The sequence below is a fragment of the Pleuronectes platessa genome, chromosome 14 (assembly GCF_947347685.1).
Source record: "Pleuronectes platessa chromosome 14, fPlePla1.1, whole genome shotgun sequence".
NCBI classification, from domain to species: domain Eukaryota; kingdom Metazoa; phylum Chordata; class Actinopteri; order Pleuronectiformes; family Pleuronectidae; genus Pleuronectes; species Pleuronectes platessa.
Genome location: NC_070639.1, coordinates 13524539 through 13548482, shown reverse-complemented (window position 1 = coordinate 13548482; position 23944 = coordinate 13524539). Strand labels below are relative to the sequence as shown.

The window sequence follows — 23944 nt, the reverse complement described above, 5'->3', positions numbered from 1 at the left end:
TAGGTCCTAAGAAAATTTGTCAAGAGAAAAAAAAGTGTTAGTGAAGATTTAGTAAAAAAGAGAGTAAAGAGAAGAGAACTAAGTCCAATATGAGAACTATTACAAAGAATCAGCGGTGACATTTTTGATTAATTCAATTAAAAGTGAGGAAGAAACCCAAGTGAGCAACACAGTGAATTCAAACTCCTTGTCTTAAAGAACACCTTACCACAGACCCTCTCCAGCTCATCGCTGCCATCTCCACAGTCGTTGTCATTGTCACATTTCCACTGGGCATGAATACAGCGGCCATTCAAACAGGTAAACTGTCCCGGCTGGCAGCGAGTCCCGTTATCAGGGATACAGTGCTTGTCGTCGGCCAGGTACCAGCGACCCTCAGACGGACACTGACACTCAGCTCCGTTGGGTCCTATGAAAGATAGGACATGTGATAGGACAAAAAGATGTGACATCATGCTGAAGTGGTAATGATGACCTATATGTACCTGCTGTGCAGATATGGCTGCAGCCTCCGTTAAACTGCTGGCAGGGGCTGTCGCACTGCTGCTGCTTCCTGCTGGCTACCACGTGGATGTCCATTGGTCGAGATGGAAGGCTCTGAATCATGACCCGCTGATCAGAACCGTCGTGCTTGTTGGCCCGATAGATGCTACGTGTGTTCCAGTCAGTCCAGTAGATGAACTGGCCAAACATGGCCAGAGCAAAGGGGTAGATGGCGGTACCGACGATGACCTCCCGATTGGAGCCAGTGAGAGAGGATCGCTCAATCTTCTGTCTGGCAGAGGAAAATAATAACAGCGGTAGATTGAGGATAATGTGATAGAAAGATCTGTGTCCATATTTCAACCGTGATATTTTTTTTTCTTACAAGCTGGCATCCGCCCAATACAGCCTCTCTTCTTCATAGTCCAGCGTGAGTCCATTAGGCCACACAAGACTACTGTTCACAACCTCTGTTCTGAAGTTTCCACCTAAAGTGGCACGCTCAATCTTTGCATGGGTTCCCCAGTCCGTCCAATACATGTATCTGTGGAACAAGGAAGCATTTCTGTTATAGTTTTACTTCTTTTTTGTGCCTTTTGTGTACATGAAACAAAGTAATGCAACAAATGGATCTGTACTGGGGATGTTGCGGTTTATAGTTGCCCTTCATGCCAGCCCAGAAGCATTTATTTCTAAATCCCAGATCAACCAAGCCAATGAGTGTGTCTTACCCCCTACAAGGATCCAACATGATGGCTCTTGGTCGAGACACATGGGCAATAACAGTCCTCCGAGAGCCGTCCACAGACATGGAGCTGATGCTCTGGTTAACATAGTCACTGTAATAAATCCTTCTGTTTATCCAGTCAAAAGCGATGCCATCGGGAGCGCCAAGATCTGTCAAAACACACAGGGCACAAAAAACATTGATTGCCTGCATCCATAATACCAAACCTACCAAAAGTAATAGTATGATTTGAAAAACCTACCTGATGCCACCACTACAGGGGCTGAGGTGGGAGAGGACAGGCTGATATAGCTGATCTTGCTTGCTCCTGCGCCTGAGCTCTGAGTGAAGTAGACCCTCCTGTCTGAGATGTCAAAATCCAGCGCCACGGAGGTGCGAGGAACGTTGACCACAGGGAAGGGCAACGAATGGTCTTCAGGATCAAGGCGCAGGCTGCGCACTGTGCTCTCAGTTGTGTAGATGAGATAATCGTCCCTTGACACCACGCAGCTTTCGTTATCTGCTCCAAGATTCCCAAAAGCGCAGCTGCATTTTTTGTACTGGTTGTCCATGCTAGAATCTGGCAGGGCGAAGCAGAAGTGGTCACAGCGTCCATTGGCCTCCATGCAGGGGTTGTGGTTAAGCTCCTGAGCGGTGATTGGCTGAGTACGCTGGTCGAAGATGGCGACATCTCTCAGCATGTTGACGTTGTCTCTAATCACGGCAGGCTGCTCTGTGCTCCCCGGCTCTTTGCTCGCTTGAAACACCTTCTTCAGGTTTCTGTCCACCCAAATGATGCTCTTCTCAAACACTGTGATCCCATAAGGAGTCGGATAGCGGCTGCCATACCTCACGATCTCTGTCTCCCCTCCTTGAGGGCTGACTCGAGCAATCATATCCAGGGAGTCATCCACCCAGTAGACGTAGCCAGTTTGCCCATCCAGAGCGAGACCTCGTGGAGTGATGATGCCTGATGACACTAGAACTGTGCGATTGGTCCCATCCAAGAGAGCTCGCTCAATTTTGGGGTTCTGACCATAATCAGCCCAGAACAAGTATCGGCTTCTGGGATCCACAACGATGTGACGTGGCATGTCCACCTGGGTCTTCAGGAGCACCCTGCGGAAAGTGGTGTTGAGGCGGAGCACCTCCACGTAGGTCTCGGTCAGGAAAGCGTTGGTGAAATACAAATTCCCTGAGAATGGATCCAAAAGGCTTGATTTCAAAATAGCATTACATGTTTATACATCATAGGAGGTTATCAATCGTAAACTACTTAGGTCAAAATTAAAGTATACGTCTGACAAGCTGATATTATGATGGTAGATTTTCTGAGATGTCTTTAGTGTCAGTGATGCAATTACAAATTCTTCCGCCTGCAGATGTCTCTGTTTTTTCTCAGCTAGCTACTTAAACCTTCTCCCCTGTCACGAGTGTGGGACTGATCTCCCTGCACCATGAGTCAGACACTGTGATAAAGCTTCTTAACTCTGACTGTGACCGGGCAGTATTCTGGCTGGGACCTGTATCACAGCATGAGTTCACATTGATCCAACTCTCTTTTAGTTTTCTGATCAGATAAAATCTAAATCTTGTATAGATTTAGTTGGGCAATATGTCAGCTGTCTTGTAATGAGCAAATTATGACTCAACACAAACAAATCAGACCATTATAGCAGTTTTAAATAGCATCTTCCACTGCTGAAGCTAAAGGGGAGACTGGCATCTGTCTGCAACAACGTTTACAACAGGGTTTTTCAAAGTCTGAGGGCCTCTTGGCCTCCCCTCAGTAGTCATTTCTGAAAGCCTTTGGGATCATGATGAAGTTATTTGACCCCATAGGCCGACACAAAGCAATCTGTCCCAAGCATTCATTTGTTTTTGATTTAGTGAAAGTTAGAAGAACAGTAAATGTCCATCAAGCTACTTATTCTCTGAACTATCTCCATTACAAAACCCTTTGATAACTAGTGTAATAGCTGATATCTTTTTCACTTCCAACCACTGAGCTCCTCCGCTCTACAATATGAACATAAGATGGTGGTGATCCTAATCTCCTGTGACTAAGATCCTCTTTGGCCTGCATTTAACCTGTTACCTCAGTGTTATAGAACTACTTTACATGGATTAAAATATATGGCTTGCATAAAATTAGAGACGTAGCTTTAATGGCAGAGAATAAATAAATGTCTGAGATCCAAAACTAGCAGTGTTGTTTGCTGCAGTGACTTAATGACACATTTTTGGTAAAAATAGTGTTGAGCACATTTGCAAGCTGACACAACAGCGTACCTGCAGCCCAGTCGACAGCGATGCCTCGTATGCCATTACGTCCAATTCCAGATGTCACTATGCTACGTAAGCCTGAGCCATCTGGCTTGATCCGTCTGACCCCGTTCTGTATCGCCACGGTGCTGCTGAAGTCACACCAGTAGATGAAACCAGACGCCATGTGTACATCAATGTGTAAAGCATTACGGCCTGAAAGAGGATAACCAGGTCATTAGAGGCCATTAGCATTACTTCGAACACAACAACCACATCATGAACAGTTCATACTCAGTGAGTCCATCACTAAAATTTGAATTTTTTTTTATATGATAATGACATTTAACAATGTTATTTACATTGTTAAATCCGATGAGAATCACTGACCTCTCCCAGCCACGGGCACCATGGCCTCAGAGTGATCTTCGCCCTCCAGACTGAAGCCTTTGATTGCAGACAGAGTGGAGATGATGACATAGGACTGGTAGGGAGCGCAGGTCGTGTTGTCAGCACCGAGTTTGAAACCCGTGGCGCACGCACAAGTGAACAGACCCTGTGGCCGTGGCAAGCAGAGCTGCTCACACACTCCCACGTTGTTGGTGCAGCCGTTGGACGAGCCTGCAGAAGCTGTGAGAAAACAGAGTGAGAAACAGAGGGAAAAAGCAACAACGAGTGACAACTGATGATGTCTCGTTGTGTTACTCACTCTCTCTGTGATGCACTTTCAGAACTCTGAGGCCAGAAACGTTGTCACGCAGCACAACCTTGTTGGCGCCCGTGGACTTGTCCACGCGCTCTATGACCTCAAAGTCGCGGTCAGTAAAGTAGAGGTAGTTTTCATAGACCGCCACACCCCAGGGGTGAGACAGGCCGGCCACTATGGTGATACGGTTAGTCCCGTCTGGATCACCACGCTCAATCTGTGGAGGTTCAATGCCAGACAGGAAGTCAAGAGCAGCGTTTGCACTTAGTATCATCACCAAACTTCAAGGTTAATATCATTTTATATTTGTGACAACTCTAGAGAATGAACAGAAGTTGAAGACTTACCGAGCCACTGCTTTTCACAGCCCAGTACAGCTTGTTCTCTTGGATGTCAACAGTGAGGAACTCAACATGGTCTAAGTTGTTGGTGAACAGGGTGACTGGGTTGAGGCCATCCATGTCTGCAGATGCCACCTTGGCAGGAATTCCACTCTCTGTCCCCTGATCTGTCCAGTACAGTTTGCTGAAAGTACAAAAGTAGATAAGTGTTCTTCGTCATTGATCTCCTGTTTATATTTATTACATCTTAACATATGTCTTGTAATTGTTTAAGTTATGGTCAAATAAGTTGTTTTAAGTTGTTTCTGTTGGGTGAAAAATCTTTTACTTCTAAAATAAGAACTTCTACGGAACACAAAAAAACTCACTTTTAGCGATTATGCATTGATATAAAACTTTTTGGGTTAGTGACAGAACTTCCTCATAACGTCATGAATTGAAAGTCATGACGACTTTATAATGGACAAGAAGCTGATGCATAAAATAGTAATATTAGATAAGAGTGAAGAGCGATGGTTTGGGATAGTTTTTCTTGTTTCTTGACCGCTCTCTATTGTATGTCGCTGGGGTCTGAGAGAGCAGCGTGGTATTCAGTAACGCTGGTTGAGTTCTCTCTGGAGGCAGAGCAGATGGCGATGAGGAGGCTGTTGGAGCTCAGTAGCTGTGGGGATGAGTGGCTGTGCCAGGACTGTGTTAAATGGGGCTTACCCACGTGCTGGGTCCACAGCGATGCCAACAGGACTTCCAGCGCCAGTTGGAGAGCCGTTATTTGTGATTAGAGTTTTCCTGTACTGCACCTCCCCTCTCAACTTCAAAACCTGAACAAGCACATACACAAACAGATGCCATTACTGTCCTGTGTTGTGACACTGCCTTAAATGTTGCTATAACAAGAGGAAATATCAAAAATGTACAGCCAGTGATATCTGGAAAAAAACAATTACAAGGCAAAGTCAAATTTATCTCACCTCAATAGACTGTGTAGCTGGGTTGGTGTAGTATAGGTTCTCTGATAACCAGTCCAAGGCCAGGCCGACAGGCGAGCCCAGGATGGCTGCAGGGGCAAACTCTGTCCTGTTAGTACCATCTGATTTCACCCTGTGGATCTCACCCTGGTGGAGAAAGGACGAATGATTAATATTTACCTCTGTTGAATGAGATGTGCAGGAAGAATCTGGTTTTATATTTTTTTAGTTTAGAGTACTTTTACACGTTAACCCTAGTTGTCCTTGGATGATGAACTGAACTGTAAAATGCAAAGTTACAACACAGGTATATTATGTCTCTTGTAGACTTAATAGCTCTACTACGTCTCTGAGCAACACATAAGAACCTTGTTCACCACAGCATGTATCGAAAACAGATGAAAAAGGGGGGAAACAACGCTAATTTCAGTCAAATATTATTATTATTTATTATTATCTTGTTGTCTTTCCAAAATAACATCTTCGTCCACATCTTCTATGTGTATTGCTCCTCTTTTTCATTCTGAGATATTTGCATTCTCTTTGTTTTCAGGAGTTCAGTGCATGTCTGTCTTGGGACCGTAACTTACCGGGTGCTCCACCCAGAAGATGGTCTGTTCATTGTCATCAAAATCCACATCATAGCCATTCAGAAGCCCAGCTACAGGGACCATCGCACCATTGCTCTTGTCATCTGGGTTCAAGGAAATTCCATAGATGATGCTGTCTCTCACAACCACCAGGAAGGGATCCTCAACTGCAGGTAAAAAAGAAAAAACTGAATTAATCAATAAACTCGATAGAATAACAAACTCTTTTCCCCGACAGTTAAACATAAACAAACATAAACAACAGCTATTTTTTTTTAAAGACTGTGATTTCTATACTAATTCTGAAACTGAGCTAGTTCAGCGTTTTTAGTGGACTTGGTCACTTGTAATTCAATACTATTGTAGTGGCTTTCATTTTCTGGTAATCTGGTGTAAAATAAGACTACCCAGCTAACAGCCCTTTATCTATAAAAAGGATTGACTGGTGAAAGTTGGGCCTACAATCTGATTTGCTTTGTCATCAGAGATTAGGATCGATGAATGGTTGCAGGGCATTTTCATTCTTGGATAATCGTCGGCCTCAGGGGGAGACTGTCTTCTGCTTTGCTTGAATGGGCTGAAACCAGAGACGAGTTAAGCTGTTGACCTGGGGGGGGGGGGGGGGACTCGTTGGGCTTTGAATTAAAGCTCCTTTGTCTTCTCGAGACCTTGAAAGACACACTTATATGATCTTAATATTTATGACTGGAACAGTAGTTTACACAAAAAATCTAAATGGGAGACCTAAGTACCTGGACACAACCTGAGTGTTTTCAAAGATTTCCCTTCTTACCTACATTGATATGGCGGCAAATGCAAGGACCACAATTGCTAAAATAACAAGGGTGCTCTTTTACAACAATAAGACGAATACCTAATGAGTACTTATCACCAGGATCTGACCTGACTTCCATTTTCATCAAACTGAGTGATGAGTGTTTTCCTTCATTTGGCAGGATGCATACCTCTGGTGCAGGTGATTTGGTCTGCTGCCAGTGTCCAGCCTGAGGGGCAGGCGCACGAGTAATAGCTCGGCCCCACCGCGGAGAGCAAGCAGATGTGAGTGCAGGGGCTCCTTAGACAGCGATTTTCACCTAAACATTGTCAAACCACACAGACACACACCAAGTTACATGGTGCATTGAACAAACAGTATGATAGAGGTTATATTTGGCTGCGTATAGGCTTCATTATCAACCTAATCTATTCTGGTGGCGTCACAACGGTCAGAGATTGGCGTATGTAATTGTCTTTGCCATACCTGCTGGCTGCCTGGCTGGGTGAACTGCCACCAGGCCCATGGGCTGAGGGAGGTTGAACAGCATCACTGTTTGGTTCTCCCCATGCCACTTATGGGCTCGCATCACACGGTTGATATATCTGTCGGTCCAATACACAAAATCCTCAAAAATGGTAATTGCGTGGGGATGTTGCAGTACCTTTTCATAGAGAGTAGCAAAAGAAAAACAAGTGCATCTTACACATACTATTCAAAAGAAAAATGTACTCTGTTATAAGATTATTAACATAAATATGATTTCTTGTCATAATAAAATCTTCCTTCTCGTACACTCACCAGGTCACTGGCAAGAACTTGTTTCCTGTTGTTGCCGTTATAATCGCAGTAGTCAATAAAATCCAAGTAGGCGTCAGCAAAGTACAACAAGTTGTTTGGGTAGTCTATGGTTAGACCATTGGGCCAGTACAGTTTGTCGCTTATGATAACGGTCCTCAATTTTCCATCCATGCTGGCCCTCTCAATGCGGGGGTTCCTCCCCCAGTCGGTCCAGAACATCAGGTGAGCACTGAAAATGAAATGCTCCACTTTTAAAACCAACTGCATGAACTTTTAAAAGCTGTTTCATACTTTATATTCCAAGACACAGATTTTATTTGAGTCTCACTGACCTGTCCCTTGGGTCCAGCACCAGGGCTCTGGGATTAGTGACGTTTTCACTGACTAATACCGTCCGATGGGTGCCATCCAGCTTAGAAACTTCAATGGTCTCCAAGACATAGTCAGTCCAGTAAAGGTTCCTGCCCACCCAGTCTACAGCAAGGCTCTCTGTCACAGTCACTCCACTGTCAAATATCTGTCCAAAAGAGACTCAATCTTATTCACAGATGATTTACTGGTGACGTTTTCGAATTGTACATAACAAACATAAACGGTAAAAAATGTCTGTGGTAGAAAAATGGAACAAATCAATCTTACCACAGTTCTGTCAGTGCCGTTTTTGTGAGCACTCCAGATTCTGTCCTGGCTGGTATCAGACCAGTAAACACGGTCCTCAACCGAGTCAAAGTCTAGTGCCACAATGTTGCGTCCATCTCGAACCAGTGAGCGGACGACGTTGGGCTGAGTTGTTATGTCATCTTGCATGATCTGATTTCGACTGGCCACGAGCAGGAAGGCCTGACGGGAATCTGTAAACAGACGTCAAATCTCTGTGACCTGTTTTTCATGTCCATTCTCAAGCTAATAAGATCACTTATCAGCTTTTGCATGTCTTCCAAAACTATACAACAGGACCGTTAAATGGGATCCTACTCAAATGGCAATCCTAAGGGAATGCGCTTTTGTCCAAATAATGACCCATTGTATTGCAAAGCCTTTCAGCGGGTTATCTGTGTGGAAGAGGAGCTCATGTCAGGCACGCTCCCTATAAACAGCCCTTTGTTGGTGATTATGTCCTAATTATACCAGTGATGGCCACTGAGTGACACATATGTTATTTGTCTTATCTAAGAAATCAGAGCAGCAGAGAGAGACACAGGGGAGTGTAGTTCATTCCTGCCCAGCAGCCAGCACAGTGGAGAAAACTCTGACATGTGCTGAATAGGCATATCATGCTGACATCCAAATTACTGTAGGACTAATAATATGCCAATTTTCCTGATTTATATAAAATAACAGGTTATTTATAACTACCAGGGGACCGATATGTTACATACACACAGGGTTTAAGACACACAGTCCCTCTTTACCTGAGGCCTTGCAGGTCCGTTGGTCTGCTTCAAGAGTATAACCGTCCTGGCAGTGGCAGCGGAAAGAACCTCTCTCATTAAAGCAGTGCTGGCTACAGAGTCCAGGGGGATTACACTCGTCTATATCCTGACAGGTTTTGGAGTCATTGCTCAGTTGATAACCCAGAGGACACGTGCACTGGGCCCCAAATGGCCCTTGGATGCAACCGTGGGTGCAGCCGGCATTGTTGTCAGAGCAGCTCTCCTGATCTGTGTTGAAAGCAGGGGACGCACAAGTTAGGACTGAAAAGTCTTCATTACAAAATAAACTAAGGAAATGATACAACAAACAAATCCATCAAATGATTTCATTGATATGAACACAGCACTCTATGATAAAAAACAAAGAAACACTAACTATTGTCATTCAGTATGCTTAGAGCTGCAAAAAACAAAACACACCTTTGATCATGCTTTGAACCAATCTGAGACTATTGATTATCGATATTGTTTATGTTGAAAGTTGAAAGCGATCGAAATACGACTACAGCAGAATTAATACCAATGATTGAGAGTAGGTTCCTACCTGGCAAAGGCTCATCTGAAAGTTGTGAGAAAGGCAAGAAAGGGAGATCACAAATCATTTTCAGGTTAATGCAGGTCAAATCACACACATGCATGATTTCAAAATAAGAATCCAAGGACAAACAGGTGACATTCAATTCAGAATTTATGTGAAATCAAGCAGAAATGAAGAAACACACAATGTGGCATTAAAAACAAAATCAGTTGTGAGTCTGATCCTGGTTGTCATGTGATGTAAAAAATGTAATTGAGTTTGAGGAGACCGGCAAACTTGGAAATTTAATAAAACAATCAAGCCTTTTCGATCGACACACAGCAAAAGCAGAGAACAGACTTACTGCAAAGAGGAGACTCGTCAGCTCCGTTCGGGCAGTCAGGAGTGTTGTCGCACACTGTGGTCAGGTTGATGCAAACGCTGTGGCCCGGGCACTGCCACTGCCAGCTTGGACACCGGAAAGGCGGCGTGGGACAGTCTCGTTCATCGCTCATGTCCCTGCAGTCGTTGTCCCCATCGCAAATCCAGCTGCGCAGCACGCAGTTGCCATTGTCACAGCGGAAGAGTGTGGAAGGGCAGGTGCGGGGTGGGCAGGCGTGGTGCTCGTCGCTGCCGTCCTCACAGTCTGGATGACCGTCACACTCCCAGGTGGACGGGACACAGCTCCCGTCCGACTGGCACTGGAACTCACTCTCGTGGTGGCACATCCCTGGAGGCCTGGTCGCTGAAATACATTAGGAAACATCATAAAATACATTTTTGGTACGGACCAAAGAATCAAAATTCAAACATGTTAGGAGCTATGTACATAATGGTGCAAGATTGAGTAATACTTCAGGTTTATGATTTGGGGCCAAAGGATGTGTTTTTACGGAAAATACTTACGACAGTTTCGTTCATCTGAGCGATCGCTGCAATCGAAGACTCCATCACATTTGTAGTAGGAGTTGATACACTGGTGACCTCTGGAGCACTTGAACTCATTCACAGTGCAGTTATAGACTGAAAAAATCAAGTTGAGCATGTTAATACTGATATTCCATATTTCTGCAGTTGTGCATGTATGCTGAGCTACATGGTTGTGAAACACAGGTAATGAGATCTATGAACTAAGAGGCTTAACAAATGCTTGTTGAATTTTTCAGAACATTCAATTGACCTCTACAACATTTACAGTTATCAACATGCTTGAGCTAATAGAATCTGAAATACCTCCGGCCTATAACATGTCTCACTGAGAGGATCGACTGAAGCAAGTTTACAGTTAGGTCCAGGTAAAATCTACATGGTCTTGAGATCTAATGCAAATAGAACCGGATATCAATCTCAAGTAATTTCTATTTCTCATATAAATACATAAACAAAGAAATAACAAAATAGATTTTATCCACAAAACACTCCAAAGACAAGTAAGGACCAAATAAGACCTGTGACTATGTGCATGTCCAGGGAAAACTGTAATCTAGAAAGGTACTCACTGCATCCCTGCTCATCTGCCCCGTCCACACAGTCCCTGTCCCCGTCACAGACATAACTGGGATCTATGCAGCGGTGGTCTGGACACTGAAACTGTCCAGGATTACAAACGCTCCTCAGATCTGTCAACACAAATTGTAGAATATGAGAATATATAGTGTGAACTTCTTCCTTAGAGCTAATTTCTCTGGCTTTCTTGGTCTTAGTTTTCTTCAGAGATAAAAAACAAATGTTTCAGTAATAATCTAATTAATGTTACTATGTGACCATTTACCAGCTTTCATGGTAGCAGCTTATACATATGCTCATCCATTACTCTATTCAAAACTTTAAACTAGTATAATGCATTTTAAACTCATTCTTTAGACTTGGGGTTTGTAGTTCGGCTCTTGAAATAAATTGGCCACTGTAATAAATGTGGGCTCCTTGATACCTTACTTCTACCCACTTGGCATTTAGAATTGACAAAGAAATTGTATTAATGTTAAATTGATAGCCTCAATCAGGATACTCACGACAGTCAGCTTCATCCGAACTGTCACCACAGTCATTATCAGTGTCACAACGCCAAGTTTGCGGGATGCAGCGATGGTTGGTGCAGGTGAACTGATCAGCAGGACATGTTCCAGGCACGTGTGTAGGGCAGTTGATCTCATCACTGTTATCAAAACAGTCATTGTGCCCATCACAGCGCCACCTGGCAGGCACACAGCGCTGATTGGCACATGTGAATGCAGAGGGGGAGCAAGTGTTGTCTGAGAACAAAACAGAGGATCTTGATTAAACATCATAAAACTGAAGAGCAGACCCAGGACATGAAACTGGTTTATACTCTGGTCAGGTTGGACCAGTACAATAAACTGGATTCACAAGAAAAGCATTACTGTTGATTCCGCAGTGGGCTTCGTCACTGTTGTCATGGCAGTCATCAACACCGTCGCATCTGTAGCTGTTTGGGACACATTTGCCGTTGCCACAGGAGAAAGAGTTGGCTCCGCACTGCAGCGTGGGGGGCTCGCTGGAAGGGTCCTCAACACACGTCTGCTGATTGAGCGACAGCTTCATGCCGTATGGGCAACCACACACCCGCTGAGAGTCTGGGGCCGGGAAGCAGAAGTGGCTGCAGTCTCCATTAGGATTCTGCGGCCTGCTGCAGAAGTTGGAACCTGAGAAGGGGAGCACAGGTTGAGTACCAAGGAATATGACTGACATGAATGAGACAGTGAGAAGAGCGGAGAATGAGGCTACTGACCAATCTGAGAGTTGGAGTTGAAGGATTTGACATGCATAATGTGGCTGATTCCTCTTCTGATGATGACCATCTCCCCTCCATCAGTCTTGCGCACGCGCACAATGCCACCCAGACGCCAGTCGGTGAAATAGGCATAACCTTATTGGGACGGGAGCAACAGAAAGTCTTTTCATCTTTCATCACCTCTTTGTAGCAGTAATTGCTCTTTTGACATGATAAGCATTAAAGCTAAATTGTAAAAAACACCGTTCAATCTTAATAGACAGTTTGCGAGGGCACTTCTTCTACATTTAGATCAAACACATTCTACTTCACTGGAACTTTACAGGAGACTTGTTGTTTAACCAGGCTTATTACCTTCAAAAATGGTGAGACCAAATGGATGGGAGATCTGGGCAATGCGATCCAATGAAAGCCTGTTCTTTCCATCAAAACGGCTGTGCTCAATTTTGTCAAAGAACGCATCCACCCAGTAGAGACGCATTGAGCTGCGTGGAGATCAAAGCAGAGAAAGAAGAGGAGGATGAGAAATAAAATACAATCATACAAATACATTAAGAAGGTGAAATGGTGTATTATGAGACTGTAAGACTTCTGGCTCACCTCCAGTCGATAGCTAGGCCGTTTGGCCAGCCGAGACTGGTGTTTACAATAGACAGGGCATGTGACCCGTCACACCATGCCCTCATAATCTTCGCTGGTCGGTACCAGTCAGTCCAAAAAATATACCTTTAAAAAAAAACATACAAGGATAAAAAATCATGCAGTCATATTTCAATCAAAAAAGCTTTTATATTAGATTCTTTCACATTTTGGAGCTTTTCGGTTTAAGCCAACTACAATACTGCCCTTCACACTCAACTAATCTCAGCTGCTGGACACAGAGGTCTTTTGACTTTGAGGCAATCGGAAATAAGAGTTTGTTCTAAATAAGGATTCTTGTTTGATACAGTTTATGAATTGGTAAGTACATCTCAAGGTGTGTGACCAGGATTACTGTACACGGTTGCTTTTGCAGTGATTTCCTTCCCTATCCTTAAAAACAAAGAAATATTCTAAAAACAAATTAAAGTGGAGAACATTCAGTACAGGTGTAAACTGGCTTAAAGGTCTTTTATTGGGGCAGTATAAATGTATGATAGTAATATTTCCCAATACAAGTCTGAATACCACTGTATCCCATCAACCTTAAAAGTGCAGAATCAGATGTGACCCTGCATTACCTACTTAACCTCTTAAAGTGGAGTGTAAGCAAAATGTTAATATTTTACATTTGGGTACAACAAGTCTAAGGATCTTATACTGATTTACCCGAGGAGAGGATGCACCACGATGGCCCTCGGGTTGTTGAGGTTACGCAGGATGGTTCTCCTCGACTTATCAGCCAGCTTCATGACCGATATGCTCCGGTATCGCGGGTCAGTCCAGTAGAGGTTTTTTGAAATCCAGTCGTAAGCCAGGTCCTCCACACCTTCCACTCTATTGGCTGCCAGCACCTCCCTGCCTGTACAGATCAGACCACAGTTAACCACAGAGATGAAAGAGGAACACATTTAAATAAATAGGCTGTCAGCTTCAATTTTCCCCGTGTGGACCAGACGGGACAGAAAAAACTAGAGCAGCTCCAAAAACAACATCGCAGATCAGGGCAGTGGTGTTTCTTTTCTTTTTCTTTTTGGTCCGGTGTGACTCCTCAGGGATTACCACATTAGTAACGACTTGCCACGGCTGAAGTGGTCGTTTATTAACTAAACATCAAAACTGCTCGGTAAAACACCCTTGATTAGTCTCTACTCAGGAGATTAGTTTTAGATTTTAGGTTTATTTTATCATTCATTTCCATTGTCCATACTCGTGTCCATTCACTCCCCCATTGTACCAGTCGGCCCCATCAGGCACTCCCATAACTCCCGGTATAAGCCTGACTGAATCACATGGTAGAGCTCTCTGCTCCAAATATGTAAGCACAGAGAAAACACTGTAAACATTTTAGCCGCTCAGCTTTTCTACTATTGTTGTGAATGTCTAAGATATTGTAGTTCATACACACAGCGACATGATTCTCACCTGTCCCATCCACTTTCTGTTTGTAGATGATATCTTTGGTTGTATCTGAGAAGAAGATGGCGTCGTCTTCGGCACTAAAGTCCACCCCAACAAAGTAGGAAGGGGATCCAGTGATGGGCAGGATGATGTCTTCCTGGGTGGAGAGGTTAAAGGGGATCCCTCTCACAGAGAGCTGGCTGGAGAACAGCAGAAACTGCCTCACAGCTGCAAACAGGACAAAACAATAGACATCAGTGCTATGTTTCACCAAAGCATCATAATGAAACAAGGAAGAAGAGGTTAAATGGCATCAAACCAATGTTGGTTAGTGTGTAGGTGCGTTATATCTTTAGGGAGTTTGGTATATTTAGCGAAATAGTCATAGTAGAATTGTTCTTTTACCCAAACAACGCTTTCCATCAGCATGGAGGTCATAGCCCATGCGACATTTGCACCTGTAACCCAGTCCTCCATTGTCACTCCTGTGACTCAGAACACAGATCTGCTCACAGCCACCTCTGTCTGCACTGCAAGGGTTTGTCACTGGAGACAAGACAAAACAAATCCCAGTTAATGGTATGAGACACTCATATGAGACAAATTAGGGACTGTGATCTTCTTCAACGATAGCTATTTGTAACTCTTCCTTTTGAAACAACAGCAGAAAATCTGGGTTGAGTTACACTGAAGTTCTGTAGAACTATGATATACAGTTTGTGAGCTGGACCACTCTGGAGAATGCACACTTGCCTCAGTAAGGGTCTTACCTTGAGGCTGTTTCAGCTGATGAATCACTGCTACTCCATGTGGAGTCTGAGCTGTACTGTAAACCACCTGAGGACTGCTGTCGGTGAACTTGTTGGCCTTCATCACAGCCATCTTGGTCCAGTCCGTGAAATAGACACTGTGCTCAAACAGGCTGATGCTAAATGGGTGTGGGATCACGGCACCTCCATGGACCACTGTTTTTCTATTAAAGGAAATAATGATGAAATGATTTATTCCATTAGCAACACATTAATCTTTCTTGTTATTGTCTTCATTTTGTCGGATCCCATGTGGTATCTGTACCTGTGGAGGCCATCATATGTTGCCGTTTCGATGTAGTCATAGCGGCTGTCCACCCAGTAGATGCGCTTGGCCTCGATGTCCACTGTGAGACCAGCTGGCCAGCCCAGTTTACTCCAAACGATGCCGTGACGGTTTGTGCCGTCCATGAAAGCCCGCTCCAGGCCTGGCTGTCCATTCAGCGCCTCCCAATCTGTGAAGAACATGTACCTGTGTGAAAGGAGGGGAAAAGATTTATCAGTTGGCCGTTAAAATAATCAGCATTTACACCTTTCATTGACATATTGGTATCAGCGTTTGACGATATACACCTTTACAAAAAAGTTTATTTTCTACTTATTTAGTTTTACTTGTGTTTTCTTTTTATTTACAGTGTTTTCTAATAATGTTTATGGTCGACGAAAAAATATCAAGATTCAACTACATTTCTTAGTCATAAAAGTTTGATAATGACATCTTAGTTATCATTACAATTTTTTTTAAATATAAATAAACAGTATACCAGCCAATATACCTGACCTTTTGTACACTTTAATATTAGTATCGACATTAGCCCCAAAATCCACATCAGCCGGTCTCTAGCCTCAGACCATGTTCCAGGTGGGCGGCTCTGACTCTCAACAGAATGCTGTTTAATTTACAGTGAGCAACTTCTCTGCAGCCACCACCAACCTCCCCCCTTGAACTATACTATTGGATTACACTGAGGGTCATCACTTACATTGCTCCACACTAATCCACCCAGGGCAATCTCCTAATCTCACACACACACCCCCCCATTATTCCATGCCAATGGAGCACGACAGATACTATATGTGGGGATGGGGGGGACAGTTGAATGGAAAGCTGGATTGAAACCGGGAGATGTGCTTACCCTACGGTGGGGTCCAGTGCCAGTCCTCTAGGGTTTCCCAGGTTTTCGGTGATGAGCGTGACCCGGTTACTTCCATCAAAGTCCACCATGTCAATCCTGTTGACGCTGGCCTCAACCACGTACAGTTTATTGTTCACCCAATCCACGGCCAAGTTCTCCGGGTAGTCAACTGATACGTTTAAAACCACCTGCATGTTGGAACCGTCCATATCCACAGAAAACACCTGTAGACAAAACACACCATTGTTGTCGAGAACTTAGCCCTTAGTTTAGATGGGTACAGCTTCTAAAAATAAAGGAAAATATTAAAAGGATAGATTCTGAATTTATCAAGACTATTATAGTATAAACCCACATACATTTAGGTGTATTGTATGGGTTATTAGGTGTTGCAATTAAAAACCCTTCCCATTGAGGTATCCCATCACTTAGTTAGTGTGGGTAATGGTAGACAATTCCACAGTCTTGGTTTGGTGTAAACCTGACTACTGAAGTTTAACTACAGCAAATATTTGGCTTCTGTGGGATCAGCTCGTCAAATCAAGTGAGTATCTTTCAAAATAATGTTCTTCTTTCTTTAAACTGAATTCCCTCTTTACATTTCAGTGTTTTCTTGCTGAGCGATGTTAGAGTCAAAAACACAACATGGGGATTTTACACAAAAAAACAGAGCTGCCTGATTTTAACTTTGGTAGAACTTTGAAATCTGTAGATAAAAGATAGAAGAATATTTTTTCCTCCATCAATTCTAATGAAGTTGCTTTAAATGTGAATATGAAGAGATAGAAAAATGTGCTTTCAATGTGCATATGGGCATGAGAGCATTTTTGGCAGTCGAGCTGAATGTAGGTAACAAAAATAAATACATTTTAGGAAGATGCTATAGGGAAAGGTGGAGATATTTATTTGCTTGTCTGATTCAACTGTCTTGTTACATTTTTAATTCTGTGAGATAGTCATCTGAACCTGACACTCTATAGATACCATAGGTCTTCACAGCAGACAGTTTTAAATGTCGCAGCAGGAAAAGCACAGGTGTTGGTGACAACAGTAACAATGGCTCTGTTCTGTTCAGGTGTAATTAGATGTGTGACAGTGCACCGACGCACTCATTCCCAGGATCCTGAAACTGAAGCAGCTCGATGGAATTCAGCCATTATTGATGTCATTATTTTCACCAGTGCTTCTGCTACTGTGACAAATAAAAAAAAAGGTCTGTGATGACACTAGTTTCTCTGTCTGGAAGCCTCGGCAGCATGCAGCTGGTTCCGGGGGCACTGCTCTGCTTCTTTTGAAACAAAATCCCGACATCTAAAAAAGCAGGATTTTCAACTGACCTGTTTACAGAGAAACAGAAGATGTGGAAATCGCCCGATAGTTTAACCTTTCCAGTCGCGTTCACATGCCCTGTTTGTTCTCTCCCTACTCTGAATCTGACATGCTGCCATGGAGGTGGCCGATACACACAGATGCCCAGTCAGAGATGTGTCCTAGTCTTTGGCTGCGGTTTCGAACCATCTAGGAGCCAAGGCATGGGCTGAACAAAGACTTTTTAGATGGCCAAAGAATGCATGTACATGTACAGTGCCACTGAAAACAAATACAGCGTGATTAACTTCGAACAAGATCCAGTTACAAAAATTGCACCCTGGTATGTGAACATCATACTAGCCTATCAGACGGGCATCAAGATCAGGCAATTTGGATTCCTTTCCACATCTATTTCCCCCCTTCATTATGACTCAGCCAGAAAGGAGCCAACAGCAATCCCATTATTATAGTATCAGCATTTCTGATATTTTAACAGATAACAGCGAGAATTCAGTAACGGTCAGCTCCAGTCCAACTCCATTATTTACTCAAAGAAGACACTAGTCTACCACTCATGAAATGTTACCCAGCCATAACAGACTACTCTGGGGGCACTGCACTTTCCACTACCATAGTAGTAAGAATAAATAAATCATTGAATATATAAATTGGTTATAAAAAAACATACCTTATTCTGAATGGTATCAGTCCAGAAGATCTTTTGCAGAGTGTAGTGGAAGTCCACTCCCACTGCGACGCCTCTGTTCTGTGAATGGACCAAAGTGCGCAGATTGTTGCCGTGGACGTCACCTATTAAAAGGTCTCTGCCATTCGAAAATATCAAAGAAGGGACTCCAGCTGCAGAGGAAACAGCAAACAACAAGTCAGTAAACACAGCAAGATGGAATCTGTATCTGTAAAATGTTTTACATGTACAGAATGCAGCACATTATTCCAGGTCCATGACTCAGACTAATGAAGGTTGAGGATTAATGAAGGTAGAGGACTTTCTATCCGTTGTCATTTCACACTCTTTTTTTGAACTCATACTCTTCAAAGGCAAATAAATCAACACTCTCGGTATGTTCAGCAGAGGATAGAGACTAGCTGAATCAACACTCAGTACGCAACGATGCACCACAAAGCAGCACAAGCTCTCAGCAGAGCAGCCGCAGAGGTCTGCAAGAAGGGAAGTGGGTCTGTGCTACTGGGCCTCAATGGGGTGGACTGTTCATATGTTCAGAATTTGAGCAAACGGCATGTTCGGAGGGAGAGGGAACAACACTCACTGGAGATGTCGGCTCTGCAGTGTCTGTGCTGCTCCAGCGTGTAGCCCTCGCGGCAGCTGCAGCGATGGGAGCCGACGCGGTCCTCACACAGCTGGTCACACACACCCCACATCGAACAGTCATCAAAGTCTTCATCAGGAAATCAGAGCGGATGAGGATTAAACACCAGTTTTGCAATGTTTGAGTCAGTGCATATTCAACAGGTGTTTTTGCAATGTGGGTATGATTCCAAACGGGTATGAAAAGAGCTACTGCTTACTTTACCAACTTAGCAATATGGGGAAACTTTTTACTACATGTGAAAGTGTAAAATAGTATAGTATATTTTCCTCACTATAATCTACATGAACAGAAATATTGAAATCATTGGGAAATGTTGCAGAATGAATATATATACCTATACACGAGCGACTATTGTTGCTGTTGACAATGTAACCAGAAGGACATGAGCAGCTCCCTCCTTCGGGAGAAGCATGACACCGGTACTCGCAGCTGAGAGTGGCACATCTCCAGATACCTGACCAACACAGAGACCAGAGCGGTGAGGAACATGATTCAGTGGAACGGTTTCTGCGATTTCACCCTTGTACACTCGTTGTGATGGTACTGACTGCAGTTGCGGCCAACAGTGGTGTTGGTCTCGTCCTCTCCGTCGGGACAGTGAATTGTCCCGTCACACAGCTGATCCATGGGTATACACAGGCCCGAGGAGGGACAGGGCCATTCTCCTGGGTAACACTCTCTCGGCACATTATCTGTAGGCCAAACAGATTCATCGTCTTTCAATACTTACACATGGGGAAAAAATAGGACAGCAGTAAGCTTTAAATGTGACTGTTGGGATTTTACACTGGGTCCACAGGAATGCGGCACTGGTCTAAAGAAATTTGTGACTAGGATTTAATTGTGAGGGAATTTACTGTCCCTTTAAATCGATGCAGGGGAGTGGAGCTTTGAGGGGGTCACATGGGGGCTCAGAGGGCTTCTGCAGCCCATCCTCTAAAAACACACACTCTTCACAGCCGTGTGAAGGAATTCTAAAGCCCTTTGGGGGGGCTGCGCAATCTTGTGCCACAAAGAGGCGTTTGAATAGCGCACTTAAAGGAGCACAGGCATAGTGTCTCGCTCGCCCCGAATCAACCGTGGTGACTGGAGATGAATCTGGTTCACACAGAGAACTCCAGTTGTAACCCAGTAAACCCACTCATTTTTCCTGTCACAGTAAAAATGAACTAATAGTATGACAACTGGTTCCCAACTACATCCATACCGCAGCCTTTTTCATCAGCATTGTCTTCACAATCATCCTCTCCATCGCAGAGCCAGACTTGATGGATACAGCGGCCACTTGGGCAGGTGAAGTAGTTGCCCTTGCAGGTAGGATATGCTGTAGGTGAAATGGAGAGTTGAATACACATCAAAGATTAAATCATTGTGGGCAGAGATATGATTTATTAGACTGATAAGTTTAGATTAAAGAGAAAAAGAGGATATAGAGACAGAGGCTACGTACTGCAATTTATCTCATCACTTCTGTCTCCACAATCGTCATCATGGTCACAGACGTAGCGTTGAGGAACACACTCGCCGTTATGGCACGGAAACCGGCCCGTGTTGCATTGCTGTGCTAAAAAGGACACAAAAACAAACCATTTAGTTACTGGTCAGCACAAGTGACAGTGGCTTGGAAATGCCTTGTTCTAAAATTGATTGGTTTCTTACTGCAGTTCGCCTCATCAGAGCCATCGCGGCAGTCAAGACTCTGGTCACATCGCTGGGTCCGGTTGTAGCACGCCCCATTAGCACATCTCAACTGTGTACACTCGGGGTAATCTGGAAGATTAAATCATCATCAGGGGGATGCAATGCATTCAAATCCGTCTGACAACTGTGTGCATTTCAGCTTTCAAATTGTGAAAATTCCGGGAATGGGAAGGATAAAGGACTCAAATTTAACACCGCCACCATAACAACGGCAGCCAGCACAGCATTCTTTATGCAATTGTGAGATTACCACAGTGTGTAGTGCTGTGGCTCTACCATGTCGGGACAATAATGGCATAGCAGCTGAACTTCAGCTTGACTAATCCACCAAGGAATCTGCAATCAACCTTTGACAACAAGAAGCATATTGTGGCCCATTCTGTCAGTCAGCGAGCCTCTTAATCTTAACAAATTGATTAAAATGCCTCAGGAGCCTGAGATGTAAAAAAAAAAAGGAAACCACCCTGGTGAAAAACTTACGGCAGTTTCTCTCATCCGACCCATCTAAGCAGTCCGCCAGTCTGTCACACTGGTATTCTCCCGGGATGCACGCTCTGTTACTGCAGCTGAACTGGCCACTGGTACACGTTTGTCCAGCTGGGGATTAAGCAACACATAGGAAGGTTTGAGCCAGATAGATAAAGTTGGATCTACTTGGATATACAACACTCTAATTAAAATACTTAACCTCCTCATCTTCACAGAACCTTTGCCAAGGTCATTTCTTTTTTTTCGAAAACACAGATTTTAATTCAAGTTTTTAATAAAAAATATTAAGGTGTCACATAACACCAAATAAAACTTATTTAAACAGCGAGAAAATTTGTAGATTGTTTATAGTAAACAACATCAACTACAATGCACAATATTGATGTAGGGGTGCAGCAAAAAAAGGTATCTGAGTATTTCAGTTAAAAGTGGGATATTAAACGTTGTAAATTAAATATATATATATGATGTGTGTGTGTGCCTTTGTGTGTGTGTGTGTGTGCCTTTGTGTGCGTGTGTGTGTGTGTGTGTGTGTGTGTGTGTGTGTGTTTGTGTGCATGTGTGTGTGTCAAGGTTTCAGGTGACAAAGAATTGCTGATAATAAGATATACTCACGGCAGTGCTGCCTCTCATCGGAACCATCCTCGCAGTCTTCCTCATCATCACACACCCACAGATCAGGGATACACTCACCGTCACTCAAGCACTGGAAGTGACTGTCATCACATGTTACCTGAGCTGTGGGAACACACACAGAGCATTTCGTTATTTATAACAGTGGACTGAAATCCACTGGTAGAACTATAGTTTCTTCAACTTGACTTTGAGTTACTTGTACTTTTGTTTCACTTCTGCTACACAGCATTTCTAAGGAAAATATTGTTATTTACACTCAATAATTACATTTGGCTACTATAGTTTACGTGCAGATTATAAATTTGAAACAAGTTAAAATATGATGATGTGCTAAAGTATAAATAAAGAATAAAACTTCTCTTCATCTAGTGAAAACAAATATTTATGTAATTCTGAGTATTTCTCTCACCACTGTTGTAATAAGAGGGATCAGGTTGGGATGGCACTTCCAACGAGTATCATGAAGATCCCAACCCTCTCAGAGAATATATTGACACATAATAAACATGATATAATGAGTGATGAGTAACTCACGGCAGTCTTGCTCATCAGAGTCGTCCACGCAGTCTGATGTCCCATCACAGCGCCAGTTACCTGGGATACATCGCCCTGTCCCACAGCGGAACTGCCCCAATTCACATCCTATGAACAATTAAAATTTGCCATAATTCAGTACTTCATTTAAAGCATTTTCTTACATGCTAATAAGACTATTATCCACTACTACTATTCAGTTTCTCACTTTTTGAAATATAAAAGTTGATTCAATTATTAATCGTACCACTATTCAAACTAACTTTTGTTATTCTACTCATTCCTGTCATAAAAAAGAAATCAGATAATACTTAAACACTGTATATTTAACGAAAACATGGCATGAGGGGGCAGAGACGCCTTCCACTGATGGAGCATGCTGTTAATAACATTGACGAGCCTTGGAGACAAGCGTGCCAGCCGTCCTCCCGACAGTTACACAACCTTCACTGCACTCATCCCGAGCCTCCTTTTGATGTTCTCACTGAGTGGCATCTGTAGAGATAAGGTGCTACCACTCTACCTTCCCTGACGTTTTCCAGGGGAGATTGATTCAGGCAGCATAGTTCAGTGGCAGAGCACTCCGTCAGACCCGTCCAAATAGGAATGTGCAATTCTGATTGTCTCTCCGACAGCCTGATTTATGGCGCATGCTGTTTCTGTCCGGTCTGAGGTGTAATTGGAATAAATAGTGGTACTGGGTGGTACCACAACCATTTCAACCCAAATTCTTCACGAGACGAGCTGTGAGGTGGTGATTGGTGGTGCATGCTTGGGGTTGGTGGTCTATGTCTCTCCTGCTGTATCTTGCATTCTGAAAACACTCTTCCTTTTTATGCTTGTATGCCTGTTGTGGTTATACGTGCAGTAACAAAGTAACATCTTAAAGATACAATATTAAACGTTTCTAGGTGTCTGATTTATTGAGTTTAAATCAGGGAGTGTATCTCTTTTATCTAATATACTCTTTAAAAGATAGATGACTTCCACATCAGTTGTGGGGGTCACTGCATGTGCTACTGGAGTAAAAATCTTAAAAACACTGAAAAACAACCAAACGTCCTCACGATCAACCCGGCACAACCAGGCTGCAAATTTAACTCCTGCAGCATCTACCTGGGAAGCAAACCGTTTTTCCTGCTCAGTTTACTAATGATAAAATTGCTCACGATCTGCTCAAAGGAAGCCTTTGTTACAAGGCAGTGATCCCTGAGGTTTCAGCATCATCTATAGCTTGGCAGCACGGACAAGTGTACAGTATAAGAATGGCAAAGAGATATTCTCTGTTAAACAAAAATAAAAAATTTCCCCTGTAATAAAGGCATTTTGTTGATTTTAAGAATTAAATGACAACACCAGGACAACAAAGATTAAAAAACAAATCAAGTGGACAGTAAAAAGGTTTTCCTATTATTTAAATATAAAGTTATTTCATTCAACCAAGAATAATAACACTAGTTATGAAAGAAAGGTGTAAAAATGTCCTTTACAAATAAATAAAATCTGCTTTGGAAAAGATCAAGATGTTAATAGCTCCCATACATTGAGGCCTGCAGTTTGTCAACTTCAAAGTTTTCCCAG

At 43.3% G+C, this 23944-nt stretch overlaps 1 protein-coding gene across 1 annotated transcript in view; it reads right to left on the bottom strand.

Annotated features, from left to right (window-relative positions):
• lrp2a (low density lipoprotein receptor-related protein 2a) overlaps positions 1 to 23944 on the bottom strand; it is a 46368-nt gene that overhangs the window by 19031 nt on the left and 3393 nt on the right. Inside the window, exons 2-43 of the mRNA XM_053439534.1 lie at positions 22364 to 22471; positions 21809 to 21931; positions 21185 to 21301; positions 20663 to 20773; positions 20454 to 20567; positions 20211 to 20327; positions 19552 to 19695; positions 19338 to 19457; positions 18941 to 19069; positions 18340 to 18509; positions 16341 to 16564; positions 15470 to 15676; positions 15166 to 15368; positions 14801 to 14941; positions 14420 to 14623; positions 13664 to 13856; positions 12956 to 13081; positions 12710 to 12840; positions 12353 to 12490; positions 11985 to 12266; positions 11616 to 11855; positions 11103 to 11222; positions 10510 to 10626; positions 9968 to 10348; positions 9066 to 9314; positions 8293 to 8504; positions 7986 to 8170; positions 7654 to 7882; positions 7339 to 7516; positions 7043 to 7171; positions 6078 to 6244; positions 5491 to 5634; positions 5231 to 5340; positions 4529 to 4706; positions 4185 to 4398; positions 3866 to 4105; positions 3503 to 3691; positions 1473 to 2405; positions 1215 to 1380; positions 869 to 1027; positions 486 to 775; positions 209 to 409 (exon numbers count right to left, since the gene is read on the bottom strand). Of these exons, the coding sequence (XP_053295509.1) occupies positions 209 to 409; positions 486 to 775; positions 869 to 1027; positions 1215 to 1380; positions 1473 to 2405; positions 3503 to 3691; positions 3866 to 4105; positions 4185 to 4398; positions 4529 to 4706; positions 5231 to 5340; positions 5491 to 5634; positions 6078 to 6244; positions 7043 to 7171; positions 7339 to 7516; positions 7654 to 7882; positions 7986 to 8170; positions 8293 to 8504; positions 9066 to 9314; positions 9968 to 10348; positions 10510 to 10626; positions 11103 to 11222; positions 11616 to 11855; positions 11985 to 12266; positions 12353 to 12490; positions 12710 to 12840; positions 12956 to 13081; positions 13664 to 13856; positions 14420 to 14623; positions 14801 to 14941; positions 15166 to 15368; positions 15470 to 15676; positions 16341 to 16564; positions 18340 to 18509; positions 18941 to 19069; positions 19338 to 19457; positions 19552 to 19695; positions 20211 to 20327; positions 20454 to 20567; positions 20663 to 20773; positions 21185 to 21301; positions 21809 to 21931; positions 22364 to 22471 (8133 nt within the window). The remainder of the gene's footprint in view (positions 1 to 208; positions 410 to 485; positions 776 to 868; positions 1028 to 1214; positions 1381 to 1472; positions 2406 to 3502; positions 3692 to 3865; positions 4106 to 4184; positions 4399 to 4528; positions 4707 to 5230; positions 5341 to 5490; positions 5635 to 6077; positions 6245 to 7042; positions 7172 to 7338; positions 7517 to 7653; positions 7883 to 7985; positions 8171 to 8292; positions 8505 to 9065; positions 9315 to 9967; positions 10349 to 10509; positions 10627 to 11102; positions 11223 to 11615; positions 11856 to 11984; positions 12267 to 12352; positions 12491 to 12709; positions 12841 to 12955; positions 13082 to 13663; positions 13857 to 14419; positions 14624 to 14800; positions 14942 to 15165; positions 15369 to 15469; positions 15677 to 16340; positions 16565 to 18339; positions 18510 to 18940; positions 19070 to 19337; positions 19458 to 19551; positions 19696 to 20210; positions 20328 to 20453; positions 20568 to 20662; positions 20774 to 21184; positions 21302 to 21808; positions 21932 to 22363; positions 22472 to 23944) is intronic.